Source organism: Barbus barbus (genome assembly GCF_936440315.1).
Source record: "Barbus barbus genome assembly, chromosome: 5".
NCBI classification, from domain to species: Eukaryota; Metazoa; Chordata; class Actinopteri; order Cypriniformes; family Cyprinidae; genus Barbus; species Barbus barbus.
Genome location: NC_136733.1, coordinates 11,641,122 through 11,661,809, shown reverse-complemented (window position 1 = coordinate 11,661,809; position 20,688 = coordinate 11,641,122). Strand labels below are relative to the sequence as shown.

At 35.1% G+C, this 20,688-nt stretch overlaps 1 protein-coding gene across 2 annotated transcripts in view; it reads right to left on the bottom strand.

Moving 5' to 3' along the window:
• Positions 1 to 1,467: 1,467 nt before the first annotated feature.
• Positions 1,468 to 20,688, bottom strand: part of LOC306869910 (zinc finger protein-like 1) — a 37,694-nt gene continuing 18,473 nt past the window's right edge. The window contains exons 6-8 of one of the 2 annotated variants that reach the window (XM_079416844.1): positions 9,886 to 10,047; positions 6,468 to 6,591; positions 1,468 to 4,396 (exon numbers count right to left, since the gene is read on the bottom strand). In XM_079416844.1, coding sequence (XP_079272970.1) covers positions 4,210 to 4,396; positions 6,468 to 6,591; positions 9,886 to 10,047 — 473 coding nt within the window. In that variant the 3' untranslated portion in view covers positions 1,468 to 4,209. The remainder of the gene's footprint in view (positions 4,397 to 6,467; positions 6,592 to 9,885; positions 10,048 to 20,688) is intronic. The other variant, XM_079416845.1, reaches the window with a different exon arrangement.

Genomic DNA, 20,688 nt, shown 5'->3' with positions numbered 1-20,688 from the left:
TTACCACTCTTAATTATACTTTTAAAGTTAAGTGGATCAAACAATTAAACAAACAAACAAACAAACAAACAAAAAACAACAACCAGTATGTGGAATATTATTCTTCATTGTATTTTCTCACAGGTTGGAGGTCTTCATTTTCTTTTGCTTTGTAACTTCTGCATATCCAAATTTCTGTTGAAATTATCCATTTTCACAAAGAAATGCTTCTCTCCTGATATTTAATCTATAAACATGACTTATCACTTAATAGATGTTTCATATTGAATAATAAACATTTTATATAAATCTAAAACACTGTTTTTTGAAAAATGGTTTTCTAATAATATAGATTTGGTGAGCCAACTTTTCTACCAAGGTCTTTTGTTAACTTATTTTTGTCTAAATTTAAAATCCCAATCACTCCTAAAGTATATGCTGTTGATATGGATGCTGTCCCCTCTGGGTTAAAAATGCTTTGTAAAAACACGTCCCTAATCTTCTCTGCAGTACTTGGATCCTGTTGACACTGCTGTTGGTCGAGTTTGCTTTTCTTCTTCCTCTATTAAAGACAATAATCAACAAGTTTGGGCATGTATTCATTATTTTTGAGGGGGCACAAGAGGGAGGGGGGGGGGGGGGGGTGTCATGTGACACACAGCAGCCACAATAGCACTTGTCTCATTTATTTTTTTCCTTTTTATTCAAAACATTCCCAACCGCATTAACTATATTATGAAATATCTCAATTGTCACCTGGATTATGACGGTTATTAGACTACATTATAGGCTATTTTGACCATGCATAAAAACGGTTTTCTTAAGTAACAGATAGGGTGTCATGCCATAACATTTTTAATATGACTGATTTTAAATTTAATGTGAATATTAAAAACATAAAGTTAGGCTACTTATCATAATTTCATTGTACAGAAAGAGATCAAAGAACATTTAAATTATCAAATAACATTTTCACTGACAGTCTAGAGTTCAAGCACTCGCAAAAACTCCCATTAAGATCACTGAAGCTGTTTACACTGTGAAATGAATATCTTACAGATTCGAGAGAATTTGCCAGAAAGACGTTTTCAGTCAGCGAGCAAGTGAAGAAAACACAGACATTTTAGCAATGACTCATCTGAACGCCTCTGATTGGTCATTGCTGTAAAAATGCATCTGTCTCTGGCTCAGCGCCAGCCAGCGAACGTAGATTTGAATTTAGGAGCTGATGATATGACGTGTTGAACGATTTAACTGTCGGCAACAGGCAGCCAAAACTGGCCCACCAGCAATAATATATTGCCCGCACACACAGCCAGATTATTTTGATAGCGGCTGGTTCTGAAATTGATCTGTCATGACAGCACTAGGGATGCAACGGTATGAAAACTTCTTATCACGATTATAGTGACCAAAATTATCACGGTTATCAGTATTATCACGGTATTTTTAAAATGTGCTAGAACTGTTCAAAAAGTACCGACACATAAATCACTTCAAGTTTTATACTTAAAAATCAACAAACAGCAAATAAAATGTATTTTTGTTTGCATAATCACTAAAACAATAACATTACCAATGAAGTCTGGATTTTAAATGACAACTTTACTGACAACAGTTTAATAGCATGTTCAAATAAATAATGTAAATGTTCAAATAAAGCTTTGAAAAAGTTTCATATAAAGGTAAACCTCATTTCAGCCTTTAAATAAAGAAAAGGGTTAAGTCAAAATGATAATTGATTAATAAATGATTATATGTATTTTATCTGCTCCATAAATAATTCTATATAGCTTATCTGAATTGTTTAAATGTGTAGAAGCTTGTTTTTCATCAACCGGTCAAAATTCACTGCAGGGCATGCAAATTTGGTCCGTTTTTGGCCAGGCAGAAACTGCAGTGCACACAGAATTAATTTAAATATGTCTCTGTAAATCCACTCAGTGACAGCAGGTGGCGCTTTATATGGAAAAGCTGAATTACAGCGGATTCCCGTGAGCTCCGTGGACAAAGCAGTATTGCGATTAAGAACACTTCTTTAGGCATTGGTACATGGAGCGAAAACAAAATTCCATCGAATCGTTTCTGAAGACAGTCAGAACCTTCAGAGGTACATTCATATAATTAATTCATTGATATATTCATTTGTATAATTCCTTAAGCAGTCTTTTAAACACTCCCAGCTTTTCCGCCCTATTTTCACTCAAAACGAAACTACGCGCTGTGCGCACGTGAGAGAGTTACTTAAAACTGTCCTTTATGCTGGACAGTATTTATTTATCGTGAGTTGTTCAGATCGCGGTAATCGAATACGATTTTAATAATTAAAATATGAAACGATAATACTAACCTACAATCAGAGATTATGTGAATATTATGGTATGTACTCCAGTAAGCAACCTCTGTAAGGTAAACCCAGATGATCGCTTTCTTAAAATGCAATAGGAGCAGAAGGATAAGGACAACCACTACATTTTTAAGTACTGCTACAGTTAAGAAATTAGGATGTTTAATAGTAGCATATCAACGTTTATCTCGAGATACATTTGACCTTCCGGTTGCAGGGGTGAGTTCTGCAAGAATGTACAGTATATTTAAAATTATTCTGTATTAAAGGCTGCCTGTGTGAATTTGTCAAGAATTCTCCAGAACATGTTTGGGTCATACTTCACACCAAAAGAAATTTCTCTAAAGAAAATAAAGAATTATATTTTGCATAAGAAAATATATTTTTGAATTCTAACCTCACCAATGCAAGCATAAAACTACATATTATTTAAGTCATAAAATACCTTTTATAAAGTACAATTGCAGGTATAAATTATGGTACTTGTACTGCATTTAATTCATGCTGATTAATAAAAATAAAAATTCAATACGTCCAGACAAGAACATTTTCATTACGTTTTTTTTTTTTTTTTTTATACAGTAATGACATAAGGAGAGACTATAATTGACCCTTTGCAAAGAGCTTGATTGACAGGTGATCTGACCTATCATAATGCTGAATCTGCCATCTTATCCAACAATCAAATCAGACAGGAGAGTAGATTAACTTCCATGAGCTTAAATTTAAGAAAAATGGTGTGTACTGACGTCTTTCTGCGGTTGAAGTAGAATACTTTCTGATGTTTTTTTGCTCTTGAAATAAATATGAAAAAAGACGATTGGTTCACGTGCCGCTTGAACTGAGATGCTACAGTGATCTGTCACAACACATTAAAGAGCCACAAAACTGTTTATTGTTTGAATTTCTTAAATGACAAAATTTGAAAGCTGAGATCTTGTTTCATACCAGAAGTAACCTGCTCTGTCTTTGTCTGTCAGTTTTCTCTTTGCTCCGTGATGTATTTTTTACTGCGTAAGAACATGTGTAGTGTGAGATTGGCATGGCTTGTCGGATATAGCAACAGTAATTAAGGAGGGCAGGTTTTTGCGAAGGGTCAACTGGTACAATAATAATGTCACAATGTAAAAACTGTAATAGCTTTAAAATAGGCTTAATTTTTGTAATACAAATATTTTTGGGATGGAATATAACCCAGACATTTCATTCACCGAGTACAGTTTGCACCTGCCTTTTTAAAAGGCTGTATCTACTAAAGTATTTTGACCAAAATAGTTCTACTAAAGCATGCCAACCAAAACAGATTTTCAGATGCTTTAGTAAATCAGTTTTACATTTTTACAGTCAACAGCAAAGAAAAGTATACATCAGCAAAATCCTTTTCACAAGCAGGGGTTGCTAATTGATCAGCAATTAATAAATGCAATCAAAAGTTTGACATCTCAGAGAAACAATAACCTCACGAATTCCATGTGTGGTCCTAATGAGTTTTGTGTGTATATTATATATATAAAAAAAGATTTCAAAACAAATGGCATAAAATCTTTTATCTCAATTTTGCATACCCCAATTTTAAGGGTATGCAAGGGAGAATTACAGAGCTGAATAATACACAGTTGCACACTTATAGAGCCTATATAATCTCACTCAAGCGAAATCTGAGATTTGTTGTGCAACAACTTCTTGACCATCTCTATCTTAATCTTCTTTACGGTTGACCACCAAGTCACACTTTCCTCCCACAGTCCAAACAATTGTATTTTTTTACACTAGTCCCAGATTCCTGAGGAACATGCTTTCTTCAGCTTTTTCACATAATATTTTATAAGCACAGTCAAATTGCAGGCTGAATCCATATAGAGTTTTAGCAGGAAGTGGATCCATCACATGTTTCCTACCCTGATGTTGGGATTCAGCATGGGATCCAGGTTCGGATCTGTCTCAGCTGATGCCCTACCCAGTTTGGCCATGATTATAATGAGGGTAAAGAAACCAATCACCCCAACCAACAGCAACATGAAGATTCGCTGTTTCAGAGTGAGGGCCTTTTTCTTAGTGCCAGTACGATTCCTAAAAAAAGGAATAAATACATACAAACATATTAGTAAATGTAATGGGAAGACAAAACATTTTTACCATAATAAATGTAACTAAGTAAATCAATTAAATTAGTAAAAATAGTAGCAAGCAGTAAAATTATACTGGATTTACACATTACCCAGTAGGGGTGTCGAAATTAATCGTTGCATCGCGATGCGGACGTAGATGATTCTGCATAGTAATAGACAGTAATAGACCATAATCGATTATAGCCTATTGACGTCATTCGCATATGTGCTTGTCACGGGAGTATTAAAAATGCACTCTCTATTTTTAAATCTGAGCTTTACTTTTTCCCGTATTTGGAACGTGCACATGCTACAGATAATCGCGGCGGGCTTCATTGCACAGAATATGCACTATAAAACATGTGCGAATTGCTTGACTATGCTTCCACTCAGTTATTTTAGTCTTTCACTTTAGATATGCTTTCATTAATGCCGTTTGGAATGCAGTACGTATTAGATGCACGAAACTCACGTACTGACAGACTTTCACGTGTGCTTTGCGTTTGTTTGTCCTGAAGCTCGCGGCTGTGGTTAAATGCACTTGCATCTCCAAATACTTGATGATTCAAAATTAATGTGTAAACAGTCAGTTATGTTTTCAGAACAGGATATGTTGAAACAGATCTGTGCATTAGTGTGAAGGCAGCCTATTAAAGCTGTCACTGTCTATGATCTCATCAGTAATAATCAAATGGCAATAATGCTGAGGAAAAATGAAAAACTCATAACTATGTTTGTCTTTAAACGTTCGGATTCTTAAAGCACTCTTAGATACTGAAAGTGCTTTTTGTTTATCACTTGTAATTGTCTTTTCCCCTCTTTATTACTTTATATTTGCTTGTGTGTTCTGAAGCTATATCTACTTTAACTCTTAATAATAAATATTATATATTAATTAACTATTTAATGTAATTATTTTAAAAAGTAGCCTGCTTGTATAATCTAATAAAAATGCACAAAATAAATTGGATAAAATAATGATGCATTGTGATATCGAATTAAATTGAATCGTTGACATGATAATCGTAATCAAATCGTGAATCGCCGATTCACACCCCCTACATATTAGTTGTGTAAAATCAATGCTGGCAAAACTGCCAATGAAAATATATAACAGCACAGTATATTATATATACATGACAATATATTACATGACAAGTAAAACCCCAATTCCAGAAAAGTTGGGACGTTTCGTGAAATGCCATAAAATCAAGAATATGTTATCTGTTCACTCTCTTTAACCTTTATTTAATTGACTAAAGTACAAAGAAAAAAATGTCAATGTTTTCACTGGCCAACTTTTAATTTTATTTTGTAAATATAAACAAATTTTGATGGCTACAACACACTCCAAAAAAGTTGGGACAAAGGCTAAATAAGAGAGAAAAGGTTATAAAATATCCAAATTAAACTGTTTTGGAACCATTCACAGTAAGCAGGTGAAATGGAAATAAGTGAGGATATCATGTTTGGGTATAAAAGGAACATTTCAGCCTTTGCAAGGGAAGCTGGATCATGGCTCATCACTTTGTGCCAAATTTTTATGATAAGGGTGTCAAACAAATCAAATATCACATTTCTCAACAGAAAATCACAAAGAATGTATTTCTTTCACCAACTACCTCACATAATATTTTGAAAATATTCAGGGAATTCAGAGAAATGTCAGTCTGTGTTAAACAATTAAACATTGTAATTAAAAGGAATGTTGATGTGGCACAGTGTTAAACATGCCTCTGTCCCAACCTTTTTGGAGTGTGTTGCAGCCATGAAAATCAATATTTGTTTATAGTTACATAAAGTTAAACTTTGGCCAGTGAAAATATTGGAAATGTTTACTTTGTACTTTAGGCAATTAAATATAATATAAATAATCAATTTAATAGAGAATGAACAGATAACATTCTTGATTTTATGGCATTTCACATAACATCACAACTTTTCTGGAATTGAGGTTGTAGGATTAGGCCTTTTTTTTTATTTTATTTTTTTTTGCAATAAATGAATTTGAGCCACAGACTGAGGACACTCACTTTAGAACCTGTGCAAACCAGCTAAGGGCAGGCCGTCTGCGGTACTTATCATCATCAAAGTCAATCTGCATCACTGCACTGTGTCCTGAATCCCGCGTGTCATATACCTTTCTTGGGGATACAGCTGAGAAGACACATTGGAAGAAATTAACAAAGGATATATATTAGATATTATAGTTATACTAATCATATACCTAAAGCACACTGTTGCAGACATAAAATGAATTTTTAAACCTGTTGTTCATGACCCATTATGAGATTCAGCTGCTGAAGTTTAATCATTTTTAAACACACATACACAAAATTATTGATTATAATTGAGAAAAAAGTTTTGATCCAGCATACTGAATGACCAGATCACTGGTCACCATTCAGTCAATTAAACATTGAATGTAGTAATTTGATAGTATGACAAAAGAAATCAAAGTACTTACTAATTGTTTTACATGCAGTATGTATTATTTACCGCACAGAATGCAGTAAACAGTAAACAAGTGTTCCTGTCTGAACACAATATTGGCATAAGCCTTCACAACAAATTTAAACCACATTTTTAATTTCCATACACATACATGCATACATACTTTTATACATACATACAGAGCATCACAAAATAAAAAGTGGCTGTAAGAAAAGAGTTAAAGCATTGAAAATCCCCATTTCCACCATCAGGGTAATAATTAAGTTTCCAATCAACTAAAGATGTTAAAAAATCTGCCTGGAAGAGGACGTTTCTATATCGTCCTAATGCACGGTGAGGAGGAGAGTTTGAGTGGCCAAAGACTCTCCAAGGATCACAGCTATAGAACTGTAGAGATTATTTGAGTCTTGGGGTCAGAAACCTAAAAAATATATATATCAAACATCCCCTACATCACCACATGTTGTTCGGGAGGGTTTCAAGGAAAATTCTCCTCACTCATCCAAAAACAAACTCCAGCAAATTCAGTTGTCAGACACCACTGGAACTTCAAATGGCACTGGCTTTTATGGTCAGATGAAACTGAAAAAAGAGCTTTTTGGCAGTAAACCTACCAGATGAGTTTAGTACAAACAGGGATAAAAAAGTACCCCATGTCCACGGTTAAATATACTGCTGGATCTTTAATGTTGTGGGCCTGTTTTTCTGCCAGGGGTCCTGAACATCTTGTTCCAGAGATGTTCACATTTCTTTTACTTGGAGTCTGAGTCAAGTCTGAAGTCTTTGACCTGGAGTCTGAGTCAAGTCTAAAGTCTTTGGTCACGAGTCCGAGTCAAGTCTCAAGTCATTTAACGGCTCGCTAAAAAAAATCCCATTCAGAATCCTCATTTATTGAAATCTTCCTATTTATGAAGCTGTTTTATAGGCTATAGACAAAATATATGATCCGTGATCTGCTTTGTAAAAAAAGAGGTGTTAAGATGTAAGGTTAATATACATCAAGCCTGTTACTTATATTTTAATCCATTACCATGTTCAAAACATTTTTTCTGTAATCAAATTCTATAAAAAGAGTCTGATCTACCATGACACTTAAGGAAATAGCATGTGACAGATATTACAAAACCATACAAATAATGTTTTTCTTTATGATATACCTCCATAAGTATTAGAACAGTAAAGACAAAATTGCTCTGTTGGCTGTGGAGTCAAGACATTTGCAAATATGATTAAAAGATGAATACGAGACAAAACTACAGAATGTCACATTTTATTATTAGCTGTTTCAACAAATAAAAAGAACAGCACTTTTAGAGTTCATCCCACTCATTCATGTGAGCATAAGTATTGGGACAGTTGAACATAAGGCCGATATAAAACATTAAAAGCTATTATTTAGTTGCAGATCCCTTGCGCACAATCACAGCAGTGAGTCTGTGACCCATAGACATCACCAGACTCTTGGCCTCATCCTTTGAAATGCTTTTCCCAGCCTTTAATGCAGCCAATTCTAATTGTTGCTTGTTTTGGGGAGTTTCTGCCTTTACTCTCCTCTCCAGCTGGTGAAATTCATGTTCAATCGGATTTAAATCTGGACTTGGGCAATCTAAGACTTTCCATTTCTTTGCCCTTATAAATTCCTTGACTGAACTGGCAGGGTGTTTTGGGTCATTGTCCTGAAGCAATATGAAGCACTTCCCTATGAATCTGGTGGCATTTTCTTGAATATTGGTAGGCAAGATGGTTTTGTACCCTTCCAAATTCATTATGCTACTGTCATCATACATTAAGTCATCAGTAAAGTTGAGAGGGCCTGTTCCAGAGGCAGCCATGCATGCCGATGCCATGACAACACCTCCACCATGCTTTACAGATGAGGCTGTATGCTTGGGCTCATTGCAGTTCCCTTTTTTCTTCACATTTTTGCTTTCCCATCACTTAGATAAAGGTTCATCTTTGTCTCATTGGTCCATAAACACAGTTCCAAAACTCTTCTGGCTCACCTTTGAGCTTTTTTGCAAACTCTAATCTTGCCTTTCTATTTTTGGTGCTGGTTAGAGGTTTGCATCTTGCTGTGCAGCATCTGTAATTCTGTGTAAAAGTCTCCTGAGGACAGTAAATTGTCAGAGCATCACCCCAGCTTTCTGGAAGTTGTTGGCGATTTTACAGACACGTCTTTTAGGATTCATTTTCACAGCTTTTATGATTTGTCTGTCATCAACTACTGTTGTTTTCTCAGCTGATCAGGTCGTTGTTGGTTGCTGGTGTCGCTGGTGGTTTCCAAATTCTTGATTTCTCCATGCCCTTTGTTTTTGCTAGAGCTCTAACTGGCTTCCTCTTTTCTTTTAGCATCCAAATTGCTTGCTTTTCTCTCCCAAAGTCAGTTCCCTCATCTTCATCCTGGATTGTGTGTGACATCAAGATTCAGAATACAGAAGTAATGGATATAACTGAGACGACACATTCCTTGCTTTTAATATCTGAAGAATTAATGCAACAGGACACAGCTGGTCACTAAGAAAGACCTGTCAGGCAACTGTTCCAATACTTATGCTCACATCAGATAGGGGGATGAAACTCTAAAAGTGCTGAACTTCTTTGCTGGTAAAACATCAGTGTGTTGAATCACCCAATAATAAAATGTGACATTCTGTAGTTTTGTCTCATATTCATCTTTTATTCATATTTGTATATGCCTTGACTCCACAGCCAACAGAGCAATTTTGTCTTTACTGTTCCAATACTTTTGGAGGGCACTGTATATATCTCCATATCCTGGAGAGCCGCAGCCCTGCAGAGTTCAGCTCCAACCCTAATTAAAACTCACCTGCCTGTAGCTTTCAAGTAACCCTTCAGACCTTGATTAGCTTGTTCAGGTGTGTTTGATTAGATACAACTCTGCAGGGCTGCGGCTCTCCAAGACCAACGTTCGCCACCCCTGATGTATGTATATAACATAAAACATTGACAAAAAAATATGTCAGTCCTGGTGAATACCTGTGATAATGGTGATTGTATCGGTGGTAGAGGTGGTGCTCATATTGATGACAGAGTGATTTTGGCCACTCACTTCTCCATTTGTGTGCATGTGCTCCACATCCTGATGAGGTGGTAGACTTGTGGATGTGGGGTTTGACAAAGTTATATCCACTGTAGGAGCTGGAGCAGAGATGAGTATATCAGTATATCAACTGTATTACTTTTTTTTACTGTTATAAACATGGTTGTCTACAATCTTTAATTACGGTTTTTAATTACTAAAAAAGTTTTTCACCCTTTTCAATGCCTTAATTTAAATAACACACACAGTAATTATGTATATAATTATTGGATGGTACTGCTGCAATGTTATAGTATAATCTTGTGTTTAATCAGGGCTTTGAATCGGTTCATGGAACGAAAACAAAAAACGTAAACAAAACAATTTTGACAAGAACATAACTAGAAACAGAAACAAAATCAAATGTAATAGGTCCAAACAGAAAAGCTTTTCTGAAATGGCCATTAACCTGTTAATAACGTTATTTTATCGTTCCATTTAGTATTTAAATTTTGCAGTCAACCAATCACAAATTCAAATCGTACGACCTATGCAAATGTGACGTTGATGCATCCAACTAATGAAATGCCACAAGGTCACATCACGCACCTGCATCATCGCTTGTGTAAATGGAGCAAACAGAATAAAACTATATTCACAAAAAAGGAATATGTAGGCCTAAACAGAAAATTTATTTCACTTAAATCATCAACAGATTAACAAAACAAAAGAAAGAATTGTGCTGAGTTTCTGTTCGTCACGCGCTCCAAAGTTCACAAAACCGAGAGGGCAGCAATTAAGCGTCATCATGCTTGCTTTCTTTATTTTGCAAAAGCTTTACAGTTTCAATGATGTATAAAGATCTTGCTAATTACCTATAAAGCCCTGAATGGTTTAGCACCTCAGTATTTGAGTGCGCTCTTATCGCATTATAGTCCTTCACGTCCACTGTGATCTTAAAACTCTGGCCATTTGATAATACCTAGAATATCAAAATCACCTGCGGGCGGGAGATAATTTTCCTATTTAGCACCCAAACTCTGGAACAATCTACCTAACACTGTTCAGGAAGCAGACACACTCTTTCAGTTTAAATCTAGATTAAAGACCCATCTCTTTAACCTGGCTTACACATAATACACTATCGCATTTCTATAATTCATATCTGTTAAAGGATTGTTAGGCTGCATTAATTAGGTCAACTGGAACCGGGAACACTTCCCAAAACACCTGATGTACTTGTTACATTGTTAGAAGAATGGCATCTATGCTAATATTAGTCTGTTTCTTTCTTATTCTGAGGTCACCATAGCCACCCAGATCCAGACTGTATCCAGATCAGATGATGGATCAGCACCTAGAGATGACCTCTACAGCCAGGACACCTAGATGAGCCCCAGAGACTGATCCCCAGTGAAGACCCTGTCTCCAAGACGGCCATCGGGACAAGACCACAGGAACCAGATGAGTCCTTTGCACAATCTGATTCTGTTTTAGCCTAGATTTAAATTTATTGTCTGGCCAGAGGAGAATGACACTATTTCGACAAACTATTTCCCCGTCTAAATACTGTAAAGCTGATATAAAGCCACCCAGCTTTATATCAAGCCGATGTACAGCTGCTTTGACAAAATTTGCATTGTTAAAAGCGTTATACAAATAATATTGACTTGACTGTGCTTTTAAAACATGTAAAGGATGTTTTACATCGATAATGCGAGTGAAGTACAAAGCCTATAGTTTACAATCCGTGTATCATTCGTTTTTTTATTTAATATTGAAAATAGAAAAATGAGAAAACGGCTCCTTTTTCGTTCAGGGGTAGAAAAATGAATAAACAGCTGGAATATTTGATTTCTACAATTGGGTGGGAATTAAACAACTCTTTCTGTTGATTGGTCAGCCGAAGATCAAACCATCATCATTTCTTCCGTAATTTCACGAGGCAGAATAATAGTCCTTCACTCTTGCAGTTCAATGGATTCATAACTTTATTGCAGCTACATTTCATCTTTTTTCATCAAACAAACTAACAAAGACTAATGAATAGCTCGACACAACTCGAGGGCAAAGGGCAAAGCCTAGACAGGGCTTTCTTCTGTGTAGATATAAATTCTATTCTTTGCATCAGCTGGGCATGGCAGGGTATGATATGAAGTCTGTCAAAGCCTACCTTGCTCACCCAGTAAGTCTGTTTAATTAAGCAATTAATTCATTTCAAAATAAATATTTTAAACACTAAGACAAAAAGGAAAGAATAATAAATTGGCTTGGGTATATATAGGCTTTTAATGTTCACGCAAGAACTGTCATTCTGACTGACAACCGGAGAACAACAGATATTAAATAGCCTACTGTTAGAGTTTAATAATGTAGTCTTGCGTTTTATTAAAATTGATTATAATTGATATCTCAAAAGGATATGCGCTTGTGTGCGGTGTGAGCTGCTGCGCACTCGCACACGGGACTGCAACGCAAGATTTTCATAAAATATAATAACTTAGCATTTTGGTTTGTTTCTCACCAAACCCAACAGTATACGTTCAGAATGCTTGGAATATAGGCCTACGCCACGAGATGCATATGATTATTTTATGATAGATATGCTTCCACTTCAAAAAATAAATAAATAAAGTCACCATTCTCTGCCATTAAATTGACAAATGCTAGCACGACATTTTGTGTGTGTATTGTAATAAGCCTTTAGAACAACATTAAGGGGAGTAGTTACTCTAGTTCACACAGTTCCAATAAATAAGCAGACTACAGTCAAGCGCAGGCCAGTATTGAAGTGCATAGGAAATAAGCAGCAGTCATTTTTAAAGCAGTTTAAATATGCAGTTTAAATTAATATTGAGTACTGATATTCACTTGAATTGTTTCCCCATCGAGGAGAAATAACTTAATACTCTGTCACTGTTGTATGGTAAAAATGTATATTTTTATTTGTGTAACGTTACTTTCAAAATAACTACTAAATGTCATGCCTTTGAAAAATAAAGAGAACAACAGAATGCGTTGCTTTAGCATATGTCGGTCGGTCGGTCTCCTTGAGCATCTTTCCAGCACATGCCACAAACATGAACCACAGTGAATACTTGTCTTTTAAAAGGCTTCATTTAGATTAGTTGTCATTAAATGCATCATATAAGTCACTTTGGAATAAATCATGATATGATGGATCATGATAAAAAAAAAAAAATAAATAAAAAAAAAAGACTTTACAGTCTGGAAAATACAGTAGGCTATGGCAAATTATTTCACGGACCCCCTATGACTTTAAGAACCTCTGGTCTCCACAGAAGAAAGCCCCGTCTAGGCTCTGCCGAGTTGTGTCGAGCTATTCATTTGTCATTTTTTTTGATGGGGAAAAAAAAAAAAAAAAAAAATGAAATGTAGTTGCAATAAAGTTAAGAATCCATACAAGTGCAGCAGTGGAGGACTATTATTCTGCCTCGCAAAACTGAGGAAGAACTGATGGCACGTTTTGATCTTCGGGTGACCAATCAGCAGAAAGGGGCGTTTAATTCCCGCCCAATTGTAGAAATTGAATATTCAAGCTGTTTATTCTTTTTTTCTACCCTTGAACGAAAAACGCTAATTTAAGCTGAATTCTTCAGTTTTCTCATTTTTCTACTTTCAATATTAAAGCAAAAAAATTAATGAACGAATGATACACGGATTGTTTACTTCAGGGATGGGCAACTGGTGGATTGCTTTCATTTTATGATGTTAATGCTATCTCCAACCAAGAGAGGTCGCTAGTTTCCAGCCGCTCTCCGTATTAATTACAGCATAGTAGGACGTGCACTCTAATGTAAACATTCACTAACATCAGCAAATAATAAATGAAAAACTGTCCATGAAAACAGTATTTTCCAGTCAAGATGGTAAACGGATAATCTTTTAACCAAGTTCAAGGGGATACCCATATGTTTTGATTGTTTGGACATCTGTATTTTAAATCGCCATCACACCACTACTCACAAACAACAGGGATGCCAGAGTTGCACTTGCCTCAAATTTCAAAGGTAAAATGCATAGTCAACAAAAGATTTTTGTCAAATGCATGACAGAAATGTTTCCACGGGTTCTTAAAAAGTCTTAAATTTAATTGTTTAAATTTAAGGCCATGAAAACTCTTAAATGGTACAAAAAGTCTTATTTAATATAATAATTGATTGATAATAATTGTTTAAATTAATATAATAATTGATACTTTTGACCATTTTAAAAAAAAAATGTTAAAGGCTGAAATGTGAAGTGCAGGTCTTAAAAAGGTCTTTAAAGGTCTTACATTAAATTTTTTAAAAATCCTGCAGATACCCAGTTATTTTATGGTACTATTTGGAATAATTTTTAATTTTTTTATAGCCCTTTTTAACTGTCCTCTTAGGTTGTTTTGAGAATGTTCTGTAGGCCACTAATAAAAAAATAGGGCCTCTGTACATTTGTTTGTTGAAAATTTACAGACAATCAATATGTTTAAATTGGCTTGCTGGGGTAATATTGCTATCAACAGACAGCAAAGTTTCCCTTCTGAATTAGCATAACTGCACAGGTTTTATAGTTAATAAAGTCTTTAAAAACAAATTACATTAATTATACTTTAATTTCCTTCAATAAAAAGGTATTTGAGTAAGGAAGTGTAGAAGGTGTGTGGATGTGGATTATCTGGCCCCTTGTTAAAAAAGGTGAAAAAAATACTGGCCCTCGCCACTATCAAAGTTGCCCATCCCTGGTTTATATAATAAATAATATTTTAACATCCAGATACATTGTGAATATGGAAACATTTGGATTTGTGACAAATGAGAGAGGTAGACTTCCGTTTTGCTTTAAATTAATTCGGTTTGGTTTGATGATAGTCTAAATAGGGTACTGTTAACTATAGAGGATTTGTTGGAGAGAAGGGAACTAAAATAGCCTATAGCTGTTTATAATATTTTTTAAACATTCTGCTTTATTTACCAGTATTTTAGCCTACATTATTTCTGAATGTAGCCTAATGAAAAAATCTGACGTATAGTCTACGCGACTTCTTTTGTCCTCTCAAAAAGCAAATTTTATACAAGTAGTATATTTTTTTTAACCATGCAGCCATCGTTTTTAAAATATCTTGAAAAAATACTTTAATTTCATTAAATGGTAATGGCTGCATTTCTGCTGTTTAGTACCATCTGCTGTCAGAGAGTGAATGTGTGTTTTCATCCAGAGCAGTGGTTTTAAAACCTCTCCATCAGAGGTCATCAAACTTGATCTTGGAGGGCCGGTGTCCTGCAGAGTTTAGCTCCAACTTGCCTTAACACACCTGCCTGGAAGTTTCAAGTATTCCTAGTAAGACCTTGATTAGCTGCTTCAGGTGTGTTTGATTAGGGTTAGAGCTAAACTCTGCAGGACTGAACTTGGTGACCCCTGCTCTCCTGGTCATAAAAACAACTTAAAGGAGTCATATGAAGCTTTTTTATTAATAAATAATATTTTTTATAAATACACATTATTTTGTGTATTTGGTGTAACAGAATATGTTGACATGCTTCAATGTTCAAAAAACACATTATTTTTCAAATACTGTACATTATTATAGATCCTCTATGCCCTGCCTATCTCAAACGCGTAGATTTCTACAAAGTCCCTCCTTCCAACAAGCGCAGTCTGCTCTGATTGACCAACTGGCACAGTGCATTGTGATTGGCCGAACACCACAAGCACTCATCGGAAATGTAACAACCCTTTCCATAATCGTGAGCTTCATCTTTCAAAATAAATGTAAAGACAGTTAATAATGTCCTTAGTTTTACCATCAGTTCAAGCCCGTAAAGGGAACAGAGTCGTGTGACAGACTCGGTGATGATGCTCGTATGTATTTGCAGTGTACAAGCCACGATTAAGACAGCTGACTCCACTGTGATGTGACCCTGTCTCTCTCTCACACACACCCGACGCGCAAAACTCCGCATTTGAACAGTCAATAGCAAATACTTAAATTAATAACAAAACATACTTAAGGTCGCTGATTCAGAAGCGCCAAATTGTCAAAGCAAAGTCAGAATTACCTCCTCTCCTAGGTTCACGAAACGGTCATCCATAAAATGCGTTGCTGTTCTGTTGTAAGTAATCTTAATGATTCCTAAATGCAGCTACTTTCGGAAGGCCAAATAAAGTGCTTTTGCTTTCGCCTAGAAACACACAGTGTCTCCCTGACATGGCTGCATCAACACTACTGCGGTTACTGAAACCACGCCTTCTTTCTTTGCGTGAACATTTGGGTGGCATTACGCAAACATTTCCACATCATGACGTAGACATGTGGGGGTGTTTGAAAGAGCCTTAAGAGTCTTAAATTTGATAAAGAATATCTCTTTGGTTTTGAGACTTTAGTCTTTGCAACTTCAGGGATCTTATCTATGCAAAATCAGCTTGTAACACTCCAAAGAGAAAGGAAATCTTGAAATCGCTTCATATGACCCCTTTAATTTATTCAAATTTATTCTTAAAATAGCCTCATGAAATGTTTTCTGTGTTGTGTATCTAGTTATCAAATGCTTTTTTTCATATCAAATGCATAAAACGTTAATTTCATTTATCTTTAAATTATTGAAAATAAAACTTTATTTTGGCAAACAAAGGGTATTTACTATTAATTAAAACAAGGAAGAAATGTGGTTTGATCATTACTTAAATATATTTTTTGTATTAAAAAAATATAAATTTTAGTAGTAGCCTATTAGTAGCAGTACTGCAAGTTAAACCAAACTTTTATTTTGAAGGGTTGCCATGAATACCTTTACAGTTCTGTGTGACGCTAGATTTACTCAAATGAAACGGTCAAATGCTTGTGAAGTGACTCTCAGAGCAGTTCTGGAGATGTTCATATATTTATGTCCTCATTTAGTGAGACGGCAGACTCTGAAATCACCGTGAACGTCACGCGCGCTTCAGTATGCGTGTAGTAAACAAAACATCGCGTCTCCACCATTCATTCATTCATGCATTCATACAGAGATGATCTGGGGCCCGTTTCAGAAAAGAGGTTAGGTGAAAACTCTGAGTATGTTAACCCTGAAATGAGGGAAACTCTGGGAGGTTTGTCAAACCAGAGAAAGCAGGATAAGTCAAGCCCGTTTCTGAAAGAGAGGTAACTTATACTCGGAGTCAGTTACCGTGGTGAACTCTGTGAACCTAAACTGGTCAGGAGCAGGTTTTCTTCGGTAAACCCATTTAGTTACCCTATATTTAGTCTTGTTTCCTGGGGGATTTTCCTTTTAAGTGCATTTTACATAAAACAAGTAAAATTGTCCGCCATAGGGTAAGAAAAATAATCTTAATGCAAACGGAAACAAGAATATTTTTAATTTCTTACCCCATTGGAAGATAATTTGCAAAATAAGAAAAATGCACTTTAAAACATTGGAGATACAGAGCACATTATAAGTCCGCTGTATACAGATTCTAAGGAAAGTGTGCATCCCGCTCACACTCATTCTGACAATTTTATCCTGGGCACAAATCCGTCAAAGAGGAGTTTCACAGGACTGTACGTCAGTGGTGTAAAAACCGGTTTAAATGAGGCTAATCTGATAAAAGACGTTCACTTGATAACATCTTTCTGTGACGTTTGGAAGTAACCCAATAATCCGAATTTCCTTCAGGATTTCCAGTGTGGAAACTTGGATGCATTGATGACAAGCATATCCCCACCATTGCACCTTCTGAAAAAGAAAACTGATTACTTTATGGAATGGAAGGATGCCAGATGGAAGGGTAGTACAAGCCGTAACCACAACCACAGCTGTTAAACAAATTATTCACAATTTTTTGGTCATCTCTATTCCCTAATATAAAAGCAAAAGTTCTTTTTTTTACTTTTGGATTTTAGAAATCTTCCAATACTTGACATTGTTTAGACATACATCTCCTCTTCATCTGTCAGTGGTGCTGGTGCAGGTTCTCCCCCCTTTTTGGGAGCCTCTGCCTTCTTGCTGTCGACAAGTCAGTAGTTAATTTTATTAATCTAAGAAATGTAACAGGTTGGATTAGAGAATATTTAATTATGTGAAAAGAGTGTTAGACTATGTGGAAAAAGCTGCAGCACACTGAAATAGACATTTAATGATATTTAATGTCAAATGTTTGTAAAGTCATTTAGCCCACACCCATGAACCTTTCATGTTTAAAGCTTTACCTTGATTGAATTGTGTTTTTATACTTCATTTTTAGCTGCTGCCACGTCTTTTTCCTTTTTTTTTTGTGGCCATGGGATACCATTAAAATGAATACCAGTTCGATAATGTACAGTTTTGACCTCTGATATTATAAAAGTTATTGGCAGTTATTAAGAATTAAAGTTAAGCATTGACGGAAATACACACGCTGACGTCTTTTTGGTGGGAGCTGTTGCCATGGTGAATCGTAATTTCGACGCTCCGCTGATCATGACTTTTCATAGTCATGGTGCACGCGCTAAACTCAACCTACTTAAGAGTTGAGTAAACTAACTCAGTTCAGCTGTTCTGTAACCGAAAACTCAGAGTTTCCCATCTCAGAGTAAGTCAACTCTGAGTTCAAGTTTAAACTCAGAGTTGGTTGAACCTCCTTACTGAAACGGGCCCCAGGTAATTTGAGTTCATGCTCATCAGATCGCGTAAATCAGTGGAAAATGAATAGAAATTATGATTCTGTGTAAAGAAATATCAAATAAACTTGTATAAAAATATCAGTATTTTTCCAAATATGAATAAAAACTCTAATGGACGCTGTTCAGTGACGGTTGCATGTGACTGCCTGCCTGAGTTTTGTTGACAACCAGAGGTGGCACAAAATTTGGCTGAGCCGGCCGCCTCATTATTCTCTATGCAGGAATATTTATTATCGTGATATATCACATTACCGAATGCGGTACGTCTAAATTATAATAGTAATATATTACTGTCTTATGGATAACAACAACAACAACAATAATAATAATAATAATAATAATGTCTCTACAAAGTTGAGCCAACTTTAAATTTTAAGGCAACCAGCTTCAGCAGAGTTTTGAGTTTTACAGTTTATACAACAACAAGTTGAGAATCTCCTACAAAAATAAGTTTGGTTGGTTGCCTTAATTTTAAGTTGGCTCTACTTTTTTTTTTTTACAGTGTACATCTCATTATCACAACTAAAGGGAGGTCTGAATCCAGGAACAAATCAATGCAAAGCCTTCTTTTTACGGTTCAGTTTGGTCACTGAAAAGGGATTGGAGCTCTTAAATTTACTCTACAATGAACAAAATCTTCCCATCTATGACAATGCTATGAGTGTTTGACAATCATGAAAACGTTTTGTCATTTGGAAACCACTGTCTTACAAGTTTGTTTTTTTAATAAAGCCAGGCAAAGCTAAAGCCTGGGAAAGCCGATTAATCACTAGAAGACACGGACGGCAGCTCGCATAAGAGTTTTGAATAACTTGGTCGCAGTTCTGTTGTTTAAATTATTTACTTGCTACTAGGAAGGAATAGTTTGTTTCCTACCTACTTCTACTCTGTATTTTCGTTGGGGTTTTTATATTTGATTGCACTTACTGGTAATTAGAATAATTTGCGCCTCAGCTGAGAACGAGCCTGTGTGATTGTGCAAAGTGTTAGTTTCATCTTGAGCTATTAGCAGTCCTACCTTATTGGCTGGGCTGATCAGAAGCCGGCCACAGCGACTGTTAAAGTATTTAAACTGCTCGGTCGCTGCTCTAAGGTTGGGAAAGCCGATTAGTCACCAGAAGAGACTAGTGTTGTCACGATACTGGAATTTCTAACTTCGATACGATACCTTGAAAAATATCGATATTCGATACCATTTTCGATACCACGGTGAAAAAAACTGCCACAATATTAAGGGGGTAATTTTTTTAATTTAAAGATAAATGTAACAAGTCGAGAACATGCGGTATATTTTACATGAACAAAAAAATGTCTTGAGGTACTGCATTTGTTGATTTATTTATTAATCTTTTATTAATCTTAGTTAAATGTTAATTGAAACTAACGTTTACTAATACATGCAGTAATTAAATTTGTTGATATTCTCATTTGCTTCATAACCAAAATATTTCCAGATATAGGTCCCTATGAAATCCGTTTGATTTTTCCCCAAATTCCGTTTTATTTTTTTCTACATTCAGTTTTTAATTTTTCTGGATTCTGTTTTTTCCCGTTTTAATTTTTCTGGACTCTTTTTTTTTTTTTTTAAATGGTCAAATTAAATGCTATTAATCTAAAAGCATGTCTAATTCATTAAAATCATGAAAATTTATACAATTAATAAATTAATAAATAAATAATACAATTTAACATTTAATTTATTAAAAGTGTAACAAAAATGACACGTTTAGGGCCTTATCTTATGTTTTATTGTTACCAAATTCTGTGTTTTAGCATGTCTATTATTTGAATGCATACAAACAATTTTTATTTATTCTTACAGTAGCCTTATGAAATGTGTTTTCCCCCTTAGAAATTCTGTGTTGTGTATTTAAATTTTACTGGATATCAGATGAAGGCATAAAACAATTTTAATTAATTTATATTTGAATTAATGAAAATTAAACATTTACATTTTTGGCAAATGAAGAGGATTTACTATTAAAATAAAAATATTTTGTGATTATTTCTTTTTAAAAAATTAACAGTAGTAGTAAGTAGTAGTATTATGTACATTCTACTAAATAATAGTAATATAGCCTATTTCTGGCACACGGTCTTTAATAGGCTAAGTAAAACCTAA